The sequence below is a fragment of the Hypanus sabinus genome, chromosome 12 (genome assembly GCF_030144855.1).
Source record: "Hypanus sabinus isolate sHypSab1 chromosome 12, sHypSab1.hap1, whole genome shotgun sequence".
NCBI classification, from domain to species: Eukaryota; Metazoa; Chordata; class Chondrichthyes; order Myliobatiformes; family Dasyatidae; genus Hypanus; species Hypanus sabinus.
The window spans coordinates 65,351,190-65,377,296 of record NC_082717.1 but is presented as its reverse complement, the minus strand read 5'-3'; the positions used below and the strand labels follow the sequence as shown (position 1 = coordinate 65,377,296).

Here is a 26,107-nt window from a genome sequence, read left to right as displayed (position 1 = left end):
GAGTGAGATTCTTCCACCACCCCCCTCCCATTTTACCAATTTTTACAGGAGCCCACTGAGAATTTTCTGTCCAGATGCATCACCGTCTGGTACGGGAATTGTAAAGCGTCTGATCACAAGTCCCTACAAAGGATTGTGAGGACTGCTGAGAGGAACTTCAGAAGTCTCTCTTCTGCCCATTAGAAATATTTATCAGCACATCAGCATTGTCAGTGATCCCTCCTCCCATCCATCCAACAGTCTCTTTGAACCCCCCCCCCCCCCACTTTCATCAGGCAGCATTAGGACAAAAAATGTTACGATGGGAAACAGCTTTTTACCTCAGGCCATAAGACTTATGAACTCCTTTCTACCAACCAGATCTCATCACATAATAAGCACCAGTAACATTATATTGTTTACTTTTTAACTTGATTTATATATGCACCTTATTATTTGTTCATTTATTTGTAGTAATATCAGTTTATGCGTTATGTGTGAGAGTTATATATATTGCATTGGCACCTTGGTCCCAAGGAATGTTGTTTCACTTGGTGGTATGCATGTATACGGTTGAATGATAATAAACTGAACTTGAACTCATTGCTGTCCGAGATTATCAGGAAAAATTATATTAAAAACTGGGAAATTAATAATTTCTGAGTAATATACAAGGTGCCTACTTCTGTGTAACTGTACAGCCGACTCTCACCTGGGATGAAACGGATGGTTTATTTCAATACAAACGCTTTTAGACCAGGGTGTTATCAAGGGAGCGCTTTATATTCCAAACAATGTTAAACTGAGGTTGACAGTCTAAATGTTCAAAAATGTGGGCACGGCCTGATGAACATGTCTTTTCGCAGAAAACTGTTTAATTCTGGTCACCTACTTCATTCCTGTTTGAGAAGCTCTGCTATGCAAATTGGCTTTGGGTATGCAAAGAATCTGAAATGTGTACTATAAAGATGTTTATTAATAATTTATTTCAGCTTCCTTCATTTGATAGTGCAAACTGATTTTATTGATTTTTCCATCCGTCACATAAAATCTGTGCTGATTCTTAAAATTACTTTTACAAACTTATATATTACAATAATCATCAGGGGTTAAAATACCACCATGTGGCATTGATGGCAAAGTAAATCACATCAATACAGTTCTAAGCGAACACCTGCAGAATTTTCCAAAAATGCAACACAGTAAATCTGTAAATCAAGTTCCCATTACTAACAAACTAGGTTAGCAAATATTCAGTACCAGAGATCACTTGCATTTAATATTAATGAAGGGCTGATTATTTCAATTAAGACATTATGTGCATTGTCTGCTGTATTTGTTTCAAGATATGTAGAGGGCATATACAAGCCTCCTGTTGAGAGGTTGTAAAAATAGAGAGGCCATTGCTTGGGGTCACGACTGTGATTGATGGCTGTCTGAGAGAACTGTATCTACGATTGGCCATGACCCTCTGAGGTTAACAGGCAGAGGTTAGAAATTTCCTCTTGAAGGTTTATATTTCCAGGCCATAGGCAACCTTGGGTCATTGGAAGAGAGTCTGGAACTTGCAGCTGCCCTAATCTGTGCAGTTACTCCAATAAGACTTGCATCATTGTTGACTGTTGAGTGATATATAAACACTGTTAAATTGTACATTATTTCTTCCTTTATCTTTCCTCGGTAAATCTATTTGTTGGTTCAATGCAAATGTTTTGATTGAGTTGTATTAAACTAATCAGCTGTCTGGGAAGATAGAAACACTTATAACACTAATACATTCCAGTGGCCAATTAACCAAAAATAAGGATCTTGATAACAATTCTTTATATTTGCAGCCTGTAACAGGGGACGTAATTCCTGGTTATACAGGCAGTCCCCGGGTTACGTATGAGTTCCATTCCTGAGTCCATCTTTAAGTCGGATTTGTACGGAAGTCGGAACAAGTACATCCATATTATTTAGTGTCAGTTAGTCAAACGTTTGTCTTAGTATATAGTATATATTTTACCTTTCTGTGCATATAGAATACTTAAGAAATGTATGTATTCCAAAAATTAAACCACTGTGTTGCTTAGTAATAATTGTAGCTTTCATCGGGGCAGTGACTTTCACATGCTCCATTATTCTCACTTTATCCGTTATCCTTCAAAATTGTTCCGATCATTGACCGACTGTAGCCTAACGCTTTTCCAATGACCGATGGCGTTTCACCTCTTTCCAAACGCTTTATTATTTCCACTTTATTTTCAATCTTGATCACTTCCCGTCAATGGAACAGAAACACTGCAGGCGATGGGTCCCGAGCTCCACCGGGTCCTAAGGACCACCACATTGAGACAGGCTAAATGGGACAAGTGGGGGCTGTGCTGGGTTTGGGTACTTGATCATCCACAATATTCCTCGTGGGAATTTAAACTGGAGATGGCAGTGTTTTTTTTTAACGAGGTCGAGTTGCGAGCTCGACAACAACCCAGCATGGATGGTACAGGAGTCACTGGATCAACATCAACCCAGTGCGGGAATGGTCTCTCAGTGGATCGAACTCGGGAAACTCCATTCTCCAGCCCAGCGCTGATCTCACTGCGCCACCAGCTGACCGGAACGGGGGAGGGGGGGGGTGCGGGTGGGATCAGGGTGAATCTTGCTAAGAAAAATTTAAGCCAATACAAAGTTAAACACTCAACACAGTGTAAACGGCAATGACTTAAAATGGCGGATGGCATCGCAATCCTACTTAAAATGAAGGACGGCATTCTCCTTCCTTGGTTTGTAAGTACAAGTTGTCCCTAAGTCAGACGTTTGTAACTCGGGACCACCTGTAGGTGCAATAATGTTGAATTGGAAGAAATGAGGTGTGGTGATATAGAGAGAGAGAGGATGGGTGTGGAACGTTGAATTTGAAAAGATATTTAATGTCTTGGCCTGAAATTATCAGAATCAGGTTTATTATCACCGGTATAATACGTCAAATTTGTTAACTTAGCAGCAGCAGTTCAATGCAATACATAATATAGCAGAGAGGAAAAAAAATAAATAAAATGAAAATAATAATAATAAAGTAAATCAATCACGTATATTGAATAGATTAAAAAACTTAAAAAAACAGAAATACTGAATATTAAAAAGGTGTAGTGTCCAAAGATTCAATATCCATTTAGGAATCAGATGACAGAGGGGAAGAAGCTGTTCCTGAATCACTGAGTGTGTGCCTTCAGGCTTCTATATCTCCTACCTGATGGTAACAGTGAGAAAAGGGCATGCCCTGAGTGTTGGAGCTCCTTAATAATGGACGCTGCCTTTCTGAGACACTGCTCCCTGAAGGTGTCCTAGGTACTTTGAAGTAAACAATAGAAAAATAATTTTGTGCTTTGCCTTATTTAAGTTTAATAACTATGCATTACATATATCAGGAAAATATGACTAGCTTCTTAGTCAATTTTTAATGAGTGATCTCCTTCCAAAATTACATCAACTTGTAGTGCATTACAATAATCAAAAAAAGGGATGTATTCCAATAAAACATTCTTTGTAAACATAATATTGATGTTTCAAAGGAATATGAAGACTGAGTAATAAAAAGTCAGTATACAAAATTAATCTCAACTCTCGCTTTGTAACTCCAGCTATATCAGGTAGCCTTCCTGCTTGCAGCTAGTTTCTTATACCTTTCTAAGACTGACTTAAAAAAAACAAATCCACGTAGAATGAAAATATAGCATTTTCAGAACTATATGCAGGTTCCTATCTCATCTGCAAAAAGAGTTGGCTGCCAATTTTTTTGTATTTGTATTTCTAGCTTTTTCTAGTCCTGATGAAAGGATTAATTTTTGCAAGTCAGACCTATAGGACATATTGCACCCGTACTCTCCCCCCCCCACCCCTCCACCACGCTTCCCTTCTTCAAACTTAGCAACACAGGATACAAAAGGCTCAGACATCTTTGGACCCAAATGACAAGGCCCTATGTGGTGGCTAGATTTCCACGTCATAACTGAGTCACATGCCAAGCCAGAGCAAATATAACCGACAAAGGTCCACTGGAAGCCTTTGAAAGCTAACAAAGGCATGCTCCCAGCTTGACCATCTGTCAGAGCTGTCAAGGTTCATCAATGATTCTGAATGTCTCCAAATTCAAAGCAGACAAATTATTAAGACTGAAAGTAAATTGACTATATTCATAAAATCAAAAGATTTTAAGGCAATTAAATAGTTAAAAAGAACTAACCCAAACAGATAATTAAAATACTTTCATTCTATGCTTCCAAGCAGCCTTATGACATTCATTCAAATGGATGAGCCTGTTAAATTTTCATGATTTGTCAGCTTTTACACTAAAAAAATCCCAGCAGTTCCATATAGAATTGTCAACTAAAACACAGAACATCAGATCCATAAACTCCACCGTCACAACTTGCTGATGATGCCTGACTTGTTGATTCAAGTTCAGGGTTATCGTCATTCAACCCTCCACATGTGTACCGCCAAATGAAACAATGTTCCTCCGGACCAAGGTGCACAACACAGTACACATAACTCACACACATAACACATACATATAACCACAAATAAATTAACAAATAATAAGGTGCATTTACAAGATTAAAAATAAATAGTATAATGATACTGGTGCGTTATTCATGATAAAGACCTGGGTGATGGCAGGGTGTTCCATAGTCTGAAGGCCTTAAATCCTAACAGTTCTTGTCCAAATGCGACGATACCTGCTGCCTGACAAATATCTCTAATGGATGGAAGGGAGACCCTGATGAATCTCTCAGCTGTCCTCAGCAATCCTTTGTAGGGACTAAGAGTCAGATGCCTTGCAATTCCCATATCAGGCGATGATACAGCTAGTCAGGACAACATTTGCTGGTTTTCCAGCAAAAATTGGCTAAAATCTGGGAGGGAGGGGGAGAGCCTCAATCTCCTCAGGAAGTGGAGACGCTGCTGTGCTTCCTTAACCAAAAAGGTGGTACTGAGGAACCAGGTAACAGCATCAGTTATATGCACTCCCAGAAACTTGGTACTCCTAACTGTCTCCACCGAGGAGCCACATTTGTGCAGTGATGGGGTGGTCTACCTGTGCCTTCATGAAGTCCTCAATGACCTCTTTGGTCTTGTCCATGATGAGATTCAAGTTGTTGAGCTTGCACCATTTTATCAGCCATACATCCTTTCTGTATGTCGTCTCATCGTCATTGTTGATGAGGCCAACCACCGTTGAAATTGATGAGTTGGTTTGAACTGGATTTAGCAATGCAGTCGTGCATCAGCAGCGAGATGAGCACTCAGCCCTGGGGAGTGTCGGTGCTCAGCATGAAGCAGGTAGAGATGCCTCTGCCAATATGGACTGACTGAGGCCCTTCTGTCCGGGATCCAGTTACAGAGAGAGAGGCGCTGAGACCCAGTGTACTCACCAACTTCAGAGGTATGATTGTATTGGACATCAAGATGAAGTCAATAAACAGCATCATGGCACAATGAGCACCACTTTCCAGGTGAAACAGAAAGGAGTGGAGAGCAGAGGCTGTAACATCAACAGAAGATTGATTTAAGTGATAAGCGAATTGGAAAGGGTCCGATGTAGCAGGAAGATGGGATTTAATGTGATCCTGTAGCGGTGTGCTACACGCAGCGCTAAAATTACGACACGGAGTCGGTAACTGCAGTCGAAGGAAAAAACTTTATTCGAAAACTTCAGCCTCACTTTTAAGCCTCTGTCAACCGGCCCCCCATGGCGCAGAGGCTCCAAAGCTCTGTGCTCGCAAACCCCCATAGGCTATCTAATTGTGAGTCGGTTCGGATACGCTAGGAAATGGGTCGCCACAATCCATTACCAGCTGTTCAAAACATCTTATTATTGTTGAGGACAGCACCTCTGGATATTGGTTGCTGAGGCAGAATATTGTCACCGTCTTGAGCACCTAGATGATGGTGGCCACCTTGAAGCACGAGGGGACAGTGGACTGTTCCACAGAGATGATGAAGATGTCTGTTAAAACCTCTGTTAACTGGGCTGCACAATCCCTCAGCACCTGACCAGGTGTGTTATCAGGCCCTGCAACTCAACAAGGGTTTGTCCTGGCTAGTGGCTTCCTCACATCAGCTGTGGCCAGACAGATGGCCTGCTCCTGAGAGGGCGAAGAGTGACTTTCCTTACCAGCACATCGATTCATGCATCAAATCAAGCATGAAAGGCATACAGCCTATCAGGAGGAAAAGCGTCACTGTCACTGACACACAGGGTGGACATGTAGTTGTCCATTTATGGTCTGAATGCCCTGCCACACGTGCCTCCTGTCTCTCCTATCACAGAAATGACTGTATATTCTCTCTGAAATAATTCCATTTTGCCTACCTGATGGCATGGGAAAGCACATCTCTTGCTATCCTGAGAGCTGTCTTGTCACCCGATCTGAAGGCAGGATCCCTATTCTAGTACTTTTGCTTTTATTTCATAGTTTTTTGCACTTGAAACATTTTGCTTTTGTTTTAAGAAAAAAGGACAGTTAATATATGAATGGCAAATGCAGAAAAGAAACGCAAGAAGCAGACTCAGAGTGCAACATTGTAGGGTGTTCTCTCACCGCTAACTAATTTAGCAGTTACTTTAGAATATTCACAACAGTTCCCAAACCACTTCAAAATAAATGTTTCACACCACACGAACCAGATACCCCGAGGCCAAATGAAGCCTTTGTAGGCAGTTATTAAGGATGCACGCCTGTTATTCACACATCAGAAGTACAGTACATATCCACTCCTATACTTTGTATGACCTGTTCTTTTCTTTAATGGCTTTAGTATTTTTAAATGCTTGTTTCGATCATCTTCGTCACTTTAGACACCTTGACAGCATTGCCTCCAGGCTTTTAAGCATCAAAAACATATGCACATTCACAGTCAGTTACATCTGCTGCTCTGTGCACTGTTGAAAATGCTTGTCATAATCCCATTTGCCTATATTCATAAAAAGATTGATCTGAATTCAACAGTAAAGCTGCTGCCTCATTGCTCTAGCATCTGAGGTTCAATCCTGAACTCTAGTGCTGACTTCATGCATTTTCTCTAGGTGCTCCAGTTTCTACCCGCATGCCAAAAATGTGCAAGCTTGTAGGTCAACAAACCACAGCAAATTGCCACTAGTGGTTTGAACTTAGTGGACTTGAAGGGCATGTATTTTTTGTGCTATGTTACTCTATGATTAAACTCTATATGAAATATAGCTGAATGATTCTATATAATGAAGTCTGTCAGTGAAATGCAGAAAACCCCAATAGAACCGGGGTGGGGGTTGTTTTTCTAGAAAATGGATTGCATTGCAATTTTCTGTAACGTAAAGCCACATCATCTGTGCATGCATAAAATATGAGCTGAAAGAAAGAGTTTGTTCTTATTTATTTGCTCATTTTTCCACAGATTCTGTGAGAGCAAATTTTACTCCATATTTCAAATTTCTAGGTAGTGATTTGTGAATCCTGTACTGAACGGCCACAAGCAGGAAAAACTTAATGCATTCAGGAATGAAGAAGGGCGTTAAACTTTAGAGAGCCTCTATACCAAAATACAAAAAAAAATCTATCCATTTCCCCAAATTTTACAGCTCGAGCTCCAGTTAACAGAAAGATTTTAGGACACCATAGGTGAAAACCTTGAGAATCAATGATGATGTGGATAGTGGTACAAGGGCCACCACTGACCTGGAGACATCATCAATCTAATATTGACCAGTAAATTCCCTAGTCTTTATTGTTCCATTTCAGAAAGGGTGACAGGATTACTTATTGAGCTACTGAATCTTGGATGCTAATCTTTATTGATTTAGAATGGAAAATAGTCAAAGATCTTGGACAATAGTTGTGCAGAACAGATTTCAAGAGAAAGTAGTTAATTCATGGTAAACTTATACTTTCGTAAGCAAGGTGCATCACCACTTGTTGAGAAAATTCATTGAAAACAATAGTAACTTGCATTGCATTATTTGACTTAATTTTCAGGTAGTAGGAGAAACTTATAAATTTCAATGGTTATCAAAAAGAGTAAATTCTGAAGATTTCCAGCATTTCAAACATTTTGGGTTTCTTTTGGGGGGGGGGATAGGACAGTTAGTATTAGAAAAAGAATACGCAGTCTTCAACGGTAAAAAGGGAGACACTATTGAGGATAACCCTTAGCTCATTCTGAACTCCTCATTCTTCTGACAATTAAATAATATAAATAGAGACAATTTCTAAGTTGAATAAAAGATTTTTAAAATGCTGACCTTAAACAGCAGAGTTAATTCTAATTATACAGCAAATTACCATATTAATAATAATTTTCAATTAATCAGAAGCTCAACAACTACCAAACCACACCAGTAAAAAATACATTACTAGTTTTGCCTCAGCTGTTAAAGATGGGGAAAAACTGAAAAACAAAAATAGATTTAAATGTGGCATTCAACAACTTTTCCAGAGTCTACTGTTGTAGCCTCAAATCATATATTTATAAGCAGCCACACATCCAAACGTAATATACTCTTAACTTGATTCCTCCATCTCAGCAAATTACCTTATGGCTAAGTTAAACAAATCTACAATGCAGCAAATTAAAAACTAAGAAATTGTAATGCAATATACAACATCTCTCTAAAAACAAACTTTGTAGATCGATCAAAGTTAAAAATCCATTTGCCTTGCTGGTCGATATATCACACCTTTCAGCTAGTAAACCAGAATTGATGTCAGTGCCAGTCCCTGATTTGGGATTGTAGATGAAGTGGCACCAAATACCAGACAGAGGTCCCATGTCAAATGCAGTTTGGGCCCGAGCAGAGGTATGTACATTATAATAATGTAATTCAATAATATCAAATTTACTCCCCAGATTTACTGAAGTAGGCTTTCCCTTTAATATCTTCTGCAAGGGGCGAGCCACCTTCATGCAGTCTCTCAATGTACATTTTTTTTAAAATATGATTAACACTGATATATTTTCACCAAGTCATAATGTAGAAAGATAACTTGATCATTACCATCCCTTAGCCATTCCTTGAGCTAAGTATTGACCAAGGAGACAACACAAATCTATGCCCTTACATCTTACAGCGCTAACTATGCCATCTAGAAAAGGTTAATTATCCGCAAATCAAATCTAATTTTAGCAGTTCCTACATTTAGTATACAATTCAAAAAGTTGTGATAAATTTTCATTTAAAATTGATAAAACTGATAACCACAGGACAGACCATTATGCTTCAAATTGTACATTAAAAATTAAGGACTTTTTGGCAAGCATTTAGGACAATTTGTGTTTCCACAAAGAAGAACGACACTGTGCACTGATTTTGCAGATTCTATGACTTTTCAGAAAAGGAAATTAACATAAGGTATAAGGAGCATGAGCAAGATGCTCAGTCTCCTGGTGCCAGCTCCATCACTTCATGCTGATCAGACTTTAACCTCAACAATGCCCATAGTAACCTTTCAGCCTCTTATGTATCTGCCTTAAAAATATTCAAAATGCTGTTTTTGCCACACTTTGGGAAAGACTTCCGAAAGCTCACAACCCTCTTGAGGAAGGAAAAATCATTTCATCTCTATCTTAGACTGGGGATGTCTTATTTTTAAGTGATGGCCCTTAGTTCAAGATTCTCCCACAAGAATCTACCTTGTCAAGACTTTTCAAGATCTTGTATATTCCAATTACATCAGCTTGTGCACTTCTAAACTCTACCTGATACAAGCTTAGCCTGCAGAACCATAAGACTATGAGACATAGGAGTAGAATTATGCCATTTCCCCCATTGAGTCTGCTCCACCATTTGATCATGGCTGATTTATTTTCCTTCTCAACCCCATTCTCCTGCTTTCAGCACGTACAAACAAGCTGGAGGATCTCAGCAGGTCAGTCAGCATCCGTGGAAACAAGCAGTCAAAGTTTCGGGCCGAAACCCTTCGTCAGAACTTAAGAAGGAGGGGGCAGGGGCCCTAAAAAAAAGGTGGGGGGAGGGTGGGAAGGAGAAGGCTGGTAGGTGCCAGATGAAAAACCAATCAGAAGAAAAATCAAGGGTGGGGATAGGCAGGAAAGGTGAAGAAGGAATGTAAGGTGAAAGCACTATGGGTAGAAGAAGAAGACAGAATCATGAGAGAGGTGATAGGCAGCTGGAAGAGGAGGCAGACAGAAAGTGGGATGGGGGAAGGGAGAGGGAGGGAATTCTTCCCATAGTGCTTTCCCCTTACATTCTTTCTTCACCTTTCCTGCCTATCCCCTCCCTGCTTCCCCTCCCCCACCCCTTGATCTTTCCTCTGATTGGTTTTTCACCTGGCACCTTTCACCCTCCCCACACCTTCTTTATAGGGCCCCTGCCCCTTCCTTCTTTAGTCCTGACGAAGGGTCTCGGCCCGAAACATTGACTGCTCCTTTCAACGGATGCTGCCCGACCTGCTGAGTTCCTCAAGCGTGTTTGTACGTGTTGATATGACCACAGCATCTGCAGTGTACTTTGTGTCTCCTGCTTTCCCCTTGTACCCTTTGACACCCTCACTAACCAAGAAACTATCAACCTCCACTTTAAATGTACTATAATCTGCTATATACACAGTGATCTCTGGCAATGAATTTCAGATTCCCTGCTTTCTGGCTGAATAACTGCCCCAGCTTTGCTCGAAAGAATCATCTGTTCTAAACCTTTCCACACAAGCCAGTTCAGTTCACCCCTTTCAGGATTTCTTCCTGTGCATTAATATCCTCTCTTAAATGAGACCAAAATGCTGGAGGAACCATAAGACTGTAAAACAAAGTTTCAGGCTGAAACTCTTCACCAGGACTGGAAAGGAAGGGGGAAGAAGCCAGAATAAGAAAGTGGGGGGAGGGAAAGGAATAAAAGCTGGCAGGTGATGGGTAAGAAAGAAGGTGGGTGGGTGGGGGAGGGATGTTGAAGTAAGAAGCTGGGAAGAGAAAGGTGGAAGAGGTAAAGGAGAGAAGAAAAACAAATCTAACAGGAGAGGACAGTGAACAATGGAAGAAAGGGAAGGAGGAGGGGAAACCAGAGGGAGGTGATGGCAGGTGAGAAGTGAGGGTGAGAGGGAAACCAAAATGAGGAATGGAAGGGGTGGGGTGGGGTAGGAATTACCAGAAGTTAGAGAAATTGATGTCCATTCCATCAGGTTGGAGGCTACCCAGACAGAATATATCCAACATGAGTTTGGCAATCTGGCACTGGAGGAGGCCATGGCAGACATGTCAGAATGGGAATGGAAAAATAGAATTGAAATGGGTAGCAATCAGGACATCCTGCCTTTAGCAGGTGACAGAGTGAAGGTGCTCAATAAAGCAGTCCCTCAATCTGTGTCTGGTCTCACCAAAGTAGAGAAGGCCACACTGGATACAAGAGACAGCCCCGACAGATTTGCAGGTAACATGTAGCCTCACCTGGAAGGACTGTTTGGGGCCCTGAATACAAGTGATGCAGGAGGTGTAATGTAGATAGTGTGCTCCTCTTCCCTTCTGCCAACCAAAATTGGCCATTTACACAATTTCTTCAACTCTACAGTATTGCTTCACTGAGCATTATTATGCTTTTACTCAGGCTGCTTGCTGCAGTGTTACCAGCCTGGCTAAACCCTTGTTTTCCAATGGCACCACTACAATGAATCACTATTTGCCTTGGTGTTGAAAGGTTGTTTGAGACAGCTGGAGATGGGCAAGCCAAGTGCTGCAGCTGTTCAACATTGAGGTGTGAGATTTAGAGTTGCATAATGCTCAGCAGAGTGAGTGTGAATTACTGCTGGTGACTGGTAGCTCTTACTACACGTCCAAAGGATGCTCAGAACCTGCAGTATCTTATCCTTGTTTAGGTCTTCTCAGCCTAGAAATCTTTTTATGGTAACACACTCAATGATAATCACCGGCCAATCTTCTAGCCATTCCATTAGCTTTTATATTCTGCAGTAATCGTTGATGCAGCATCACACCAAATGCCTTCAGGAAATCTAAATATTGTACATCCTCTTTTAGCACAGCCTGCTTCTGACAAATTGGTCAAGCATGAACCACTCTTTTCAAGAATCCCTGCTGATTGCCTGATAACCATAATTTTCCTTCATGTCCATCTATGTCTTTAATAACAGCTCCTAATATTTTTACTTTAATAACTGTTGAGCTAAGTGACCTGTCGTTTCCTGCTTTCCATCGCTCTCCCCTTTTAAATAAAGGACTTATATTTAGAAGTTACAATCGAAGCACAGCTCAAACATCATCATCAATAAATTTGCAAATAACTCCACTGTTCTTGGCAGAATCTTAGATGACAAAGAAGAGGTATACAATAGTGAAATAGACTGGCTGGTGGAGTGGTGTTGTAACAACAACCTCACACTCAAATGTCAAGCAAGACAAAGGAATTACTTGTGGACTTCAGGCAGGGTAAGTTAGGAGAACATCCACCAGTTTTTATTGAGGAGATCAGCAATGGAAAGAGTGAGCAACTTCAAGTTCCTGAGTGTCAGCATCTCAGAAAATCTATCTTGGGCCCAACACATTGACGGAACCATGAAGAAGGTATGCCAAAGGCTCTACTTCATTTGGAGATGAGGAGATTTGATATGTCATCAATGACTTACAAATTTCTGTAGAAGCATGGTGGAGAACCTTCTGACTGGTTAAATCACAGCCGACCAAAGAGACTCCAATGCACTGGATCTCAAGAGGATGCTGAAGGTTATAGACTCAGCCAGCTCCATCACGACATCACCCTCCCGACCATCAAGGATATCTTCAAGATGCAGTACCTCAAAGCTAGCAAGCATCACGAGATACCCCCACCATACAGAATATGCCCTGTGAGGAAGTACAGGAGACTGAAGATGTACACTCAATGAATTGGAAACAGCTTGATTCTCCCTGTCATCAGATTTCTGAATGGTTCATAAACCCACAGACACTACCTGCAATTAAATAACAAATTTCATGCCACATAAACCAGTGATAATAAATCTGTTTCTGACCACCTTACTAGCCATTTCTTTTGAACCAAGGATGATCCATTTGGATCCCAACATTTATCATTGTACAACTTCAACAATTTGCTCAGTATTCACAGCCATTGTAATTTTCTTAAATTTCGCTTTCCCTCCCCAATTAATTCCAGATTTACAGTTAAGTTTGGAATGTTAGTTTTACCGTCAATATTGAAACTGATATTGTAACATTTTTAAACATGAGAAATTCTGCAAATGCTGTATATTCTAAGCAAAACACACAAAATACTGGAGGAACAGCAAGTCAGGCAGCATCTATTGAAATGAATAAACAGTCGACGTTTTAGGCAGAGACCCTTCTTCAGGACTGGAAAGGAAGGGGGAAGCCAGAATAAAAAGGTTGGGGGAAGGAGAGATAGATAGCTAGATAGTGATAGGTGAAGCCAGGTCCATAGGTAAAGGGCTGAAGAGGAAGGAATCTGATAGGAGAGAAGAATGGACCGTAGGAGAAAGGGGAAGAAGGGACCCAGGGAGATGGTAAGAAGGTGAAAAGTAGTAAGATAGCAGAATGGAAAATAGAAGAGGGAAGGAGGGAACTTCTTTTACTGGAAGGAAAAATCTATATTCATGACATCAGGTTGGAGGCTACCGAGATGGAATATAAGGCATTGCTCCACCAACCTGAGAATGGCCTCATCGTGGCACAAGAGGAAGCCATGTTGGAATAAGAATGGGAATGGGAATTAAAATGTTTATCCACCAGGAAGTTGCTCTTTTGGCGGATGGAGTGGATGTGCTCGACTAAGCGGTCCCTCAATTTATCTTGTATCTCACCAATGTAGAGGAGGGTGCATCAGGAGCACCAGATACAATAGATGACTCCAGCAGATTGACAGGTGAAGTGTTGCCTCACCTTGAAGGACTGTTTGGGGCCATGAATGGAGGTGAGGGAGGAGATGAATGGACAGGTGTAGCACTTTGACGGCTTGCAGGAATAAGTGCCAGGAAGGAGATTAGTGGGGAGGGAATCACGGAGGGAGTGATCTCTACGGAAAGCAGAGAGGGAGAGGGGAGGTAAAGGTATGCTTGGTAGTAGGATCCCTTTGGATTTGGTGGAAGTTGTGGAGAATGACGTTTTGGATGTTGTGGTTCATGAGGTGGTGAGTAAGGACAAGAGAACTCTATCACTATTAAGTTGGTGGAAAAATGGGATAAATCTGGATGGTGGGAAAATGGAGATGTCCTGAAATGGAAATCTGCATCCTGAGAACAGATGCGGTAGAGACAATGGAGCACAGTAACACCTACTTCATCTGTCATCTCCTTGTTTCCCATTTTTAGTTCCTCACATTCACTTTCAATAGCACCATTGCTCACTTGGTTAATTCTTTCTTTTTCTTCAATAGCCATGGAAATTCTCAGTATTTACATTTTTATTATTTCTGGCTAGCTTTATCTCAGCCTTATTTTTAAAACATAGAACAGTACAGCACAGTATAGACCCTCCAGCCCATGATGTTGCGCTGTCCTTTTAACTTAACAAGATAAATATAACACTTCCCTCCCATACAGCCCTCCATCTTTTTCCTTCCTTATTCCTTTCTTTTGCTGTTTGTTATATTTTACCCAGTCTTCTGATCTTCCTCCGCCTTTCAGCAAGAACATTATTTTCTGGAAGTTAAATAATCTATTCACTTTTTTCTATGAACCACAAATGAAGGCTCTTCCCTTGGAATTGCTCTTTCTCATTGGAATACTTCTATTCTATATATTTGGAAAGATCCCTTAAATCCATTAACCTCTTTGTCCATGCACGTCTGCTGGCTCCACACACATGCCTTCAGAATTGTCTTTGTTAAATTTAAAATTTTGGACCCAAATTTTCTTTCTTAATATAAAACCATACACAGTATGATCACCTTCACAAAGAAGTATCATTTACTTATTAAAAGTATAGATTTGGCAAATCAGAAGATGATCTAGATTTGGAGAGAATCTGGAATCCTGGAGGAAAAAATAATACTATGGACGATTTGAGATTTTCATTCAAGATCACGCATAAGGACCAACCAAGCAAAATTGCCAGAATAAAGAGTTGATAAGGAGGAGTAAGACAACAGCTGTTAGGTGATGGGTGGAACCAGGTGAAGTAAAGGAACATTAGACAGTTGCTGTCAGGTGGAGAAAAGGGAGAGGGGAGTTTTGAGAGAGAGCATGGTTGATCACAACTGGGAACAAATGAAGGAAAACCACTGGCAGATGGAACCAGATAGGGCAGGCAATAGGACAAATATGCCAAGATAGAAGAAACCCAGGTTGAGGGGTAATGGACAGATGCTTCCTGGTAGAAGAATAATGAATTTCAGTAATGGTGAGATAAGGGGATTGTTAAATGTATGGCAAATGTGAACAGAAGTAGACAGTACACCACAATCATACTTCCAGTTTATAATTGCTCAAGTGGAATAAAAAGTGCTATTCTTCTAGTTTGACTTTGACATTACAATAGCAGTGAAGAATGCCAAGACCAAATAGGTCAATATGGGAATGGAAAGAGGAGATGCAATAACATGAAGCACAAGACAACTTGCGCATTCAGAATGCAGCTGCTCTGCAAACTGTCCTTTTAGCTTTTGCTTGGTCTTGTTGTCCAAGAGAAAGCCACATTGAGAGCACAGCATGCAACAGACAGGTGGTTGGAGATGCACCAGCCATCTTGAACTTCTAGTTGTACATCATTTCAATTCTCCCTCCTATTCATGTCCCATACCAACTTGTGTGTCCTCAGCAATCTTCACTGCCATGATGAAGGCAAATGTAAATGAGAAGAATACCACCTCACATTCCATGGATACCCTACAAACCAATGATATAAAAACTGAATTTTCAAATTTCTGATCTCTTACACCCTTGATATTCCCAGGTGCTACCTAGGTTTGTTATCCTCCCCCACATGGTTTTATCTGCCCATCATCTCTACACACTTATCCACCTGGGTTTCTTCTCCCTTGACCAAACCTTTTTACCCCCTGAACCAATTGGTTCCACTTCCTTTATCTGGTTCAGAATCAGATTCAGGTTCAATATCACTTGTTTATGTCATGAAATGTGTTGTTATGCAGCAGGAGTACATTGCAAAACTTAATAAAAACTGTAAATTACAGTAACAATATACAGGCAATCCCCGGGTTACGTACAAGTTCCATTCCTGAGTCTGTCTTTAAGTCCAATTTGTATGTATGTCGGAACAAGTACATCCGGTATTATTTAGCATCAGTTCATCAAACGTATGTCTTAGTATATAGTATATATTTTACCTTTCTATGCATATAAAACACTTAAGAAACGTATGTATTCCAATAATTAAACCACTGTGTTGCTTAGTAATAATTGCGGCTTTCATCGGGGTAGGGCATTTCACATGCTCCATTATTCTCACTTTATCTGTTATCCTTAAAAATTGTTCCGATTGTTGACCGACTGTAGCCTAATGCTTTTCCAATGACTGATGGCGTTTCACCTCTTTCCAAATGCTTTATTATTTCCACTTTATTTTCAATCGCAATCGCTTCCCGTCAATGGAACAGAAACACTACAGGTGGCAGGTCTGGAGCTGCACTGACTCCCGAGATCCGCTGGGTCCTAAGGACCACCGCACCCCATCAACGGAACAGAAACACTGCGGGCGGTGGGTCCCGGGGTCCGCCAGGTCCTAAGGACCACCGCACTGAGACAGGTTAAATGGGACAAGTGGGGGCTGTGCTGGGTTTGGGTATTTGATCCTCCACAATATTCCGTGTGGGTATTTAAACTGAAGGTGGCAGTGTTTTTTTAACGTGGTCGAGTTGTGAGATCGACATCAACCCAGCATGGATGGTACAGGAGTCACTGGATCAACAGCAACCTGGCACGGGAGCGGACTGTCATTGGATCGAACCTCCGTTCTCGAGCCTGGCGCTGATCTCACTACGCCGGGGGGGGGGGGGGGGGGGTCAGGGTGAATCTTACTAAGAAAGGTTTAAGCCAAATACAAAGTTAAACACTCAACACAGTGTCAACGGCAACAAGTTAAAATGGCGAACAGCGTCGCGATCTGACTTAAAATGGTGGATGGCGTTCTCCTTCCTCGGTTCATAAGTACAAGTTGTCCATAAGTCGGACATTCGTAACTCGGGGACTACCTGTATTTAAAAGTTAAATTAAATTAGTAGTGCAAAAAGAGGAAAAAAGTAGTGAGGGAGTGTTCATGGGTTTAATATCTATTCAGAAATCTGATGGCAGAGAGAAAGAAGCTATTCATGAGTTACTGAGTGTGTGTCTTCAGGCTCCCGTACCTCCTCTTTGATGGTAGCAATGAGAACCAGGCACGTCCTGGGTGATGGGGATCGTTAATGATGAATGCCGCCTTTTTAAGGCATCACTCCTTGAAGATATCTTGGATACTGGGGAGGTCAGTGTGTGTGATGGAGCTTCCAGAGTTTACAACTTTCTGCAGCTTATTTCAATCCTGTGCAGTGATCCCCTGACACCAGACAGTGTTGCAACCAGTCAGAATGCTCTCCATGGTACATCTGTAGAAATTTGTGAGTGTCTTTGGTGACATACCAAATCTCCTCAAACTCCTAATGAAATATAGCTGCTGTCATGCCTTCTTTGTAACTGCATCAATATGTTTGGTCCAGTACAGAACCTCAAAGACACTGGCAACCAGGAACTTGAAATTGCTCATCCTTTCCTCTTCTGATTCCTCAATGAGGACTGATGTGTGCTCTCATAAGATAAAGTCCCACTTATATCTTGCAACTTCTGCCTTTTAATTTCCCCTTCCCTTGCCCAAAATGGTTTGTTTTATCCATCAACCCCCATCTAACCTGATTCCACCTCTCACCCAACAGCCCCCATCTCAACACTCCTTTCTCACCTCTTAATGTTTTGTAGCTTCCCTTCTACACTCTCAATCTTGATGAAGGGTTTTGACTCAAAGCCTCTAGCATCCTATTTCCTCCAGACATTCTGCATGAACACCTGTGTTCCTCAAGCAGTTTGTTTTTTAATCTCATATTTCTTTCCACATTATATTGCATCATGGTCACACTCATTCACTCAGCCTGACTCTATACTCTTGCAGCCTTTTTGCATCCTCACTTCTCAAAATACTGCATAATTTTGTATCATTAACAAATTTTGAAACATTACTTCTAATCCTAATCACAAACACAGATTGCGAACAGCTGAGGCAACATCACTAATCCTTATGGCACCTCCTCTAGCCACAAAATGCCAACTTCAGATAGGCCCAAGCATGCCCAGTCTTTGCTTTCTTAGTGTCTGAATTTTATAAGTCCGTCAGGAAAATCTAACATTAACTTTTTATTCTACCTAATATAATGACAATATAAATATTGATTTTGTCCCCATTCACCTAATGTGTTGAAAATTAATTTTGAATTTTTTAGCATTTCAACTTGCATCGACAACCAACAAGCTGCAACTCAAAGTAGAATACACTTCCCCATTGAAATTTGATGCACAAAAATTGCTTTATTCTTGAAAATAACCTACAGATTATACAAACCTTTCTGTTCATTTAAACTTCAAAGGCCTCAAGTACAACATTGATAAAATAAGGATCTCTCCTTAACCTGAAGCTGGAGTGTAGGTGCTTAAATGGCCAAAGTTTCACTTGCTCCATGGAATTTGTACCAGAAGCTTCTTAAAGTACAGCTGTAAAAGGAGACTTAAATTTGCAATTCACATTGATTGACTAAAATACTATTGTTGGTTACTTCTTAAAAATAGGAAAGGGAAATTTTGACATAGATATATATAATGAACTGAAATCTGAATGCAGTTTAAAACACATTCAGCTCAGGACCGTGGATACAAAACCATAATTTATTGCTTCAAAAGATGAGAAAGTCGAGCTGAAAACTTCTCCAGAATTGTAATAAAAATCATAAAATCATACACATAAAATATTTAAGTCAACCAATTCACTACTTTTACAGACTAATACTTTTCCAGGATTTAGATTCTGAAGATCACAATCTTCTCTACTCTTGAACAATTTCATATCGCTTCCAAAATTCAAAAATCTGAGGATGCTTTAGTCACCGCCAAAATGACTGGTAACAACTAAAAGTTTAACAAGTAACTTCAGATAATAAATCATGTTTTCAAAAGATTTACTGTAAACCAAACCTTTGGTGAAGTAGTTAGATCCTTCATAACAGCAGGCTTCATGTGATCCTTTACAGTTTCTGTCTTTGGTGTAGGTATAGTGTCAGGTGCTGGAGGTGATGGAGCTTTCCTTTTTGTCCTTTTTTCTGTCTCATGCTGCTGTACTGAAGCCGTCATGAATGTGGGCTGATTCCTATTAATATTTGATGCCTTCGGCTCGTAGAATGGATTAGATCTAATTAAAATAGAACTAATTTTTAAAAGATGTCTTCAACAACATTCTTCCTCAAAAATAAACTTTTCTTTTTGCACACAAATGCAGAGGTGCATTTTGAAAACAGTTCTGAAATGTACAATTTTTTATTGCATCTTATAACCTTTAATCTGCTGAATATACAATAATTTAATGGCACATTCACTGTGACAAGCTTTTCAAGGTTAAAAGATAATCCTGTTCAGTGCTTCTTACTAAACATTCAAATGAATGTTGAAGCCTTATCTTAAGGTCCACATTCAGACATTAAGTGGCATGCAGTCACTCTTGAGAATATGCCATTTGCAAAGACTGTTTTAGCAGAAAAATATAAAATCTGCTTTTACGTAACAGCAAATTTAATGTTTTTAACCAAAAGGGAAAAATAAGAGGCTCTCTGGAATTGTTTGCACAGTTTCAAAACTAAAATCAATTATATCTTAAATAAGAAAAAAGTGCAATACACTATTTAACTTTAAGAATTCTGAAAATATATATGTGATGAAGATGAACCTTAAAAACAAATTGTGGGGGAAAAATATCAAGCAAGAAAAATTATTAAGGAGTTTACTATTTTGTTAATAGTTACAAAAATAATGTCTGTTTCAACCTAATACTAAAACAACTTGGATTGAAAGGAAGCTTTTCATTGAAAAGATCTTGCCATGGAATGGACTAATATAAAGAAAAACAAAATCTAAGACTGCAGTAAGGAAACATTTTAGTTACTATCACTAGGGGAAAAGTGGAAGCTACAGATGTAAAATACACAACTGAGCTTTGAATTGGTTCTTACTAATTGATTAGCTCTAATTCGGTGTGGTAAAGCACTTAACATGGAAACTAACAACCAGGAACTTTCAATGCACACAAAATCAACTTCGAAGTTTGCCTTCCAGATGCATCTGTCATTCATGAACATCTAATATGACCAAGACACCGAATGAAAGACAAGGATGACGAGACCAAATTTAACCTGCTGACAGAAAGTGTCTCTGAGGAATATTCCATTCATGGCAGTTTAAAATTTTTAAAATTCAAGGTAAATGGAGCAGAGGTAAAATTGGTCCTGAACAGATATCATTTTTTGTAAACACATAAATTATCCTTCAACTTAGGACTGTGACACTTTGTAATGATTGTATTAACATCAAGTACAAACAGTAAAATAAATAATCAGAATGATAAAGCATGAAAAGAACAGCATAAGAAAATGTTCAATGCAAATAGAAGCAGAAATCTCAGGCATGCTAGTCAAAATTTGTGCATGTTGAATTTTGGAAAACACGTGAAAGCACTTGGCACTATTTTTATAACTAAATTAACAAATCAACAGATTCAAACAAATGCTTTCATGGTGGGTAGTGCTAAGGTAAAGAATTTATTGATCTTAAAAATCTTTTAAATTCTTGCCTCAAATCTTCCAGTCAAACAAGAGAGTTTTTGTTTTCCAATTCTATGTTTGCACAATCAAATCACTGAAGCTTGACTGATTTATTTCCCCACGCTACTGTCTTTAATATCTGCGATATCTTCTAATCATGAACCCAACAACCAAGTTTATCAATGAAAAATGAAATGATTAAATCCATTTTTTTTAAACAATAAGTGCTAACACTGTTAGCGAGAAAGCTAAATGCTATCATTAATGTTCACATAGTTTCATGCACATTGTCCAAAACAAATGTGTTTCCCCTTTCTACTTGAAAGGCCTGATTGGTACCTTGCAAGTGAAAGCAACAACGGAGGGGGGAGGGGGTCATGCTTCCTTTTGCTGAAGCACTTGGACTTTGGATCACAACTTTTATTTACCTCATTTTGCTGATGCTGAAGAAAAATAATAACCTGCCACATAAAGCAAAATAACAGCTCAATATACAAACAGGCATTAATTCAGTTAAACCTAGTACTTAAACCGGTCATTCCATAGTGGTAAACTTGGCAATCCAACACCCTTAAAATCTAAACTTCTTTCATAAAATGCTGCAGAGCAGACTTCTGAAGATTTTAAATTATCTGTCAAAAAACAGATGCTCCAGAATATGGAAACATCATTGAGAAAAGATATCTCTAAGGACAGAGTCAAATTAGCACCAAGGATGCAGCGAAATCTGTAGTTTGCCTGTTCCCCTACTAAGCTGAACAGAACTACGAAGAGACCAAACATTAGGTGAAATGTAAATAAATAAATAGATATCTTAACTGCAGTATTTATTCATGCAACCGTCTCCTTTGATGCATTTTATAGAAGAAATGTACTGGAAACTTAATTGACTAAACTAAGGTGCATGAAATTGGATGCCCCGACTATATGATTTTTAATACCTATTAAACTTAGCTTACATAGGCGAACAAACAGGTAATGATCTTTTTCAGCATCATTGAATGTTTAGGTGTATCCAAGAAATGTCACCCATAAGTTTTTAGATATGATTCTGCAAGCCACTTAAGTACCAAAGTGATTCTAATCTAATGTCGGACTATTTTAATAACATACTCATCTAATTCCTCCTCCTCTGGTCTGGTTGTTTCAGCATAGAGGTACTTGCTCATGTCCACTGGTTTGACATTCTGTCTTTTTGCAGGTTTTGGTGGTTCGGTCTGTTCTGCCCTGTTTTCAAGAATCCTGTCATGCTGAGGATCATTCACATCATCAAATGGATTGAGCGAGTTATCATACTCTTGTTCATTAAAAGGGTTATTAGGGTCATTATCAAACAAGAATCCTTCTGGTCTTTCAGTAGATGTTGTTCCAATGTTTCTGTCTGTGAATAAAAATATTAAAATTTTAAATTTGAAGCAAAGGACTTCAAAAATTAATAAAATATATATGCAGAACATAATCCCTGTGAACTGAGATCATTTCACTTATCCAGTAGAAGCAACACTTACAACCAAAGACTTGAAAAGACTTTACAGCATTACAATTATTGCTGTAAAGTACATAAGAACATAAGAAATTGGAGTTGGTTGGAGTAAGCCATCTGAGCTGTTGAGCTTGCTCCACCATTCAATAGCATCATGGCGGATCAGACCGTTGGCTCAGCTCCACCTATCCGCCATTTCCACATCACCCTAATTACCCTGCTGCACCGCCCAGCAACTCACTTATTTAACTATAGCCTTTCAAAAGACCTTTGACAAGGCTATGAGGCCATGATATTACAGTTAAGATTCTAGCATGGATAAAGTAGTGGCTGATTGGCAGGAAGTAAAGAGTGGCAATAAAGGGAGACTTCTCTGGTTAGCTGAGGGTGACTAGTGGTGTTCCACAGGAGTCTGAATGGGATCGATTCTTTTTACATTACCGTCAATGATTTGGATGATGAAATTGATGGCTTTGTTGCAAAGTTTGCAGACGATATGAAGATAGGTGTAGTTTGAGGAAGTAGAGAGGCTACAGAAGGACTTGGATAGATCAGGAGAATGGGCAAAGAAATGACAGATAGAATACAATGTCAGGAAGTGTATGGTCATGCACTTTGGCAGAAGAAATGAAAGGATTGACTGTTTTCTAAATGGAGAGAAAGTTAAAATATCTGAAGTGCAAAGGGACTTGGAAGTCCTTGTGCAGGATTCCCTGAATGTTAATTTGCAGGTTGAGTCTGTGGTGAAGAAGGCAAATGCAATGTTAGCATTAATTTCAAGAAGATTAGAATATAAGAGCAAGAATGTAATGTTGAGACTTTGTAAAGCACCTCACTTGGGATATTGTGAGCAGTCTTGGGCCCCTTAATCTTAAAAAGTATGTTCTAAAACAGGAGAGGGTTCAAAGGAGGTTCACGAAAACAATTCCAGGATTGAATTGCTTGTCATATGAAGAGCGCTTGATGGCTCTGGACCTGTATTCACTGGAATTCACAAGAATGAGGGTGATCTCATTGAAACCTATCGAATGATGAAATGCTTTGATAGAGTGGATGTGAAGAGGATGTTTCCTTTAGTGAGAGAGTATAAGACCAGAGGACACAGCCTCAGAATAGAGGGGTACCCTTTTAGAATGGAGACGAGGAGGAATTTCTTTATCCAGAGAGTGGTGAATCTGTGGAATTCTTTGCAATAGGCAGCTGTGGAGGTCAAGTCATTGGGTATATTTAAGGCAGAGGTTGATAGATTCTTGTTTGGTCAAGGCATGAAGGGATATGGGGAGAAGGCAGGAGATTGGGGCCAAAAGGAAAATTGGATCAGCCATGATGTAATGGCGGAGCAGACTCAATGGGCCAAATGGCCTAATTCTGCTCTGATATCCTATGATCTTATGGTTTAATGACATGACAGTTTACAGTGACCAATTACTACTAACTTAACCACAGTCTTTGGACTTGGGGAGGAAACTGGAGCACACAGGAAGAATGAACAAACTTTCTTGCAGAGGACTCCTGGATTGAAGTCTACACTCCAATACCCCAAGCTGTACTTGCATCACACTAACTGCTACACTACCCAAGCACCCCAAACCTACTCTATAAACCTACTCCATGATCAATGTAACCTTGCCCATAATCTTCCATTTTTCTTACATTTATGTGCATACCCAAGAGTTTCTTAAATACCCTGTTTTATCAGCCTCCACCACCACCCACAGTAGTGCATTCCAGATACCTACCACTCCCTGTGTGAAAAAAAACTATCTCTGACATCTTCCCTAAACTTTCCTCCACTCACTTTAAATGGTATTGGTCATTGCCACCCTGAAAAGGGGTGCTGGCTATTCTCCCCATCTATGCCTCTTGTAATCTTATAAACCTCTTTTAAGTCACTTCTCATCCTCCTCTACTCCAGAGAAAAGTCCAAGCTCGCAAAACCTTTACTTACAGGACACGCTCTATAATCAAAGCAGCAACCTGATAAATCTCCTTGACACCCTCACCAAAGCTTCCACAACCTTCCAATAATGAGCAACCAGAACTAAACATAGTACTCAAAGTATGATCCAACCATATTTTTATAAAGCATTACAGTTTTTTAACTCAATCCCACAACTAACAAAGGGCAACACACAAATTGCCTTCTTAACCACCCTATCAACCTGCGCTGCAACTTTGAGGGATCAATGGACTTGGACAGTAATATTCCTCCGGTCCTCTAGACTCCTAAGAATCGTGCCATTAATCTTGTATTGTGCCTTCAAATTTGATCTTTCAAAGTGTATCACTTTAGTTTTCCAGATTGAACTCCATCTGCCACTTTTCCACCCAGTTCTGCAGCCTGTCTATATCTCATTGTAATCTACACCAATCATGAGTTACATGATACATAACTCCATCAACCTTCATGTTATCTGCAAACCTTCCACTTCCTCATCCAAATCATTTACAAAAATCATCAAGAGCAGGGGTCCCAGAACAGATCCTCACAGAACACCACTAGTGCCAACCTCCAGGCAGAATATGCTTCATCTACTACCACCCTATGCCTTCCATGGGCAAGTCAATTCCAAATCCATGCAGCCAAGTTTCTCTGGGTCCTCTGCCTCCTGACTTTCTGACTGAGCCAACCAGAGGGAGCCTTACCCAATGCCTTCCTAAAATTCATATATGCCACATTTACCACTCTTCCTTCATCATTTGTTTTGTCACTTCCTCAAAAAAGTCAATCAAGATCATAAGGCACAATTTTCCCCTCACAAAGCCATGATGACTATCCCCAATAAGATTGTGCTTCTCGAAATCATCATGAATCTAAGAATCCTCATTAATTTTCTCTCCACTGACACAAGACTCACAGGACTATAATAATATTTCCTGGGATATAATTCCCTGTAAAGATCTTTTCTACTTCTATCTTACCTATTGCTTTCATAATTTTACATGTTTCTCTAAGATCCCCTCTCATTCTTCTGAATTCTAGCAAGTTTAGATCCAAGCAACTCAATCTCTCCTCAAAGGTTAATCCCTTCATTACTGGAATCAACCAGGTGAACCTCTCTGCACTGTTTCTAAAGTCAGTAGGTCTTTCCTCAAATAAAGAGACCAGAAATGCACGCAATACTCTTGAGTGTGACCTCACCAGTACCCTGTACAGTTGCAGCATTACCTTCCTACTCCTAAACTCAATCCTTCTAGCAATGAAGGCTAACATTCCATTTGCCTTCCTGATGCACAAGAATTGCTTGCAGAAGGATTTGAAACTCTGGAATTTTGAATCTACATCTCTAGAATAGTAGGACTGTTGAAAATGTCTTTTCCCTATAAACTAGTGTCCCGCATGTAACACACTCTCTGTCCCCTTTAAACTAATACCCACCATTTAAACACTGACTGTCTCCTGTAGACTAGTACCCAGTGTACAAAACACTTTCTGCCCCCTCCCCCCCATAAACTAGTATCCAGCTTGTAATGCACTTTAAGTGGTGTTCTCTGTTAAGTAGTGCCCAGCATGCTTTATGTCTCAGGCAAACCATTGCCCAGCATGTAACATAGATCAGTAACATTGAGTAGTAAGGGCATCAGAAATTACAGCGAAAAAGCAGGTGAATGGGGTTAAGAGGGATAATAAATCAGCCATGATCAAGTGGTGAGCAGACTCGATGGCCTAATTCTGCTACTATGGTATCCTAATGGTTTATTGTCCTCATTGCTGTCCTTAAACATTGGAAAAACATTTGCCATCACCACCCTTCAATCCTCTGGCACTATTCCTGTGGCCATGGAGGACACAAACATTATTGTCAACACCCCAGCAAACCCTTCGCTCACTTCCTGTAGTAACCTGGGTATATCCTGCCCGGACC

The 26,107-nt window shown here is 39.9% G+C and overlaps 1 protein-coding gene across 2 annotated transcripts in view; it reads right to left on the bottom strand.

Annotated features, from left to right (window-relative positions):
• Positions 1-26,107, bottom strand: part of ehbp1 (EH domain binding protein 1) — a 387,730-nt gene that overhangs the window by 215,224 nt on the left and 146,399 nt on the right. For both annotated transcript variants that reach the window (XM_059986115.1, XM_059986116.1), the window contains exons 9-10: positions 21,872-22,139; positions 19,143-19,356 (exon numbers count right to left, since the gene is read on the bottom strand). In XM_059986115.1, the coding sequence (XP_059842098.1) occupies positions 19,143-19,356; positions 21,872-22,139 (482 nt within the window). The remainder of the gene's footprint in view (positions 1-19,142; positions 19,357-21,871; positions 22,140-26,107) is intronic.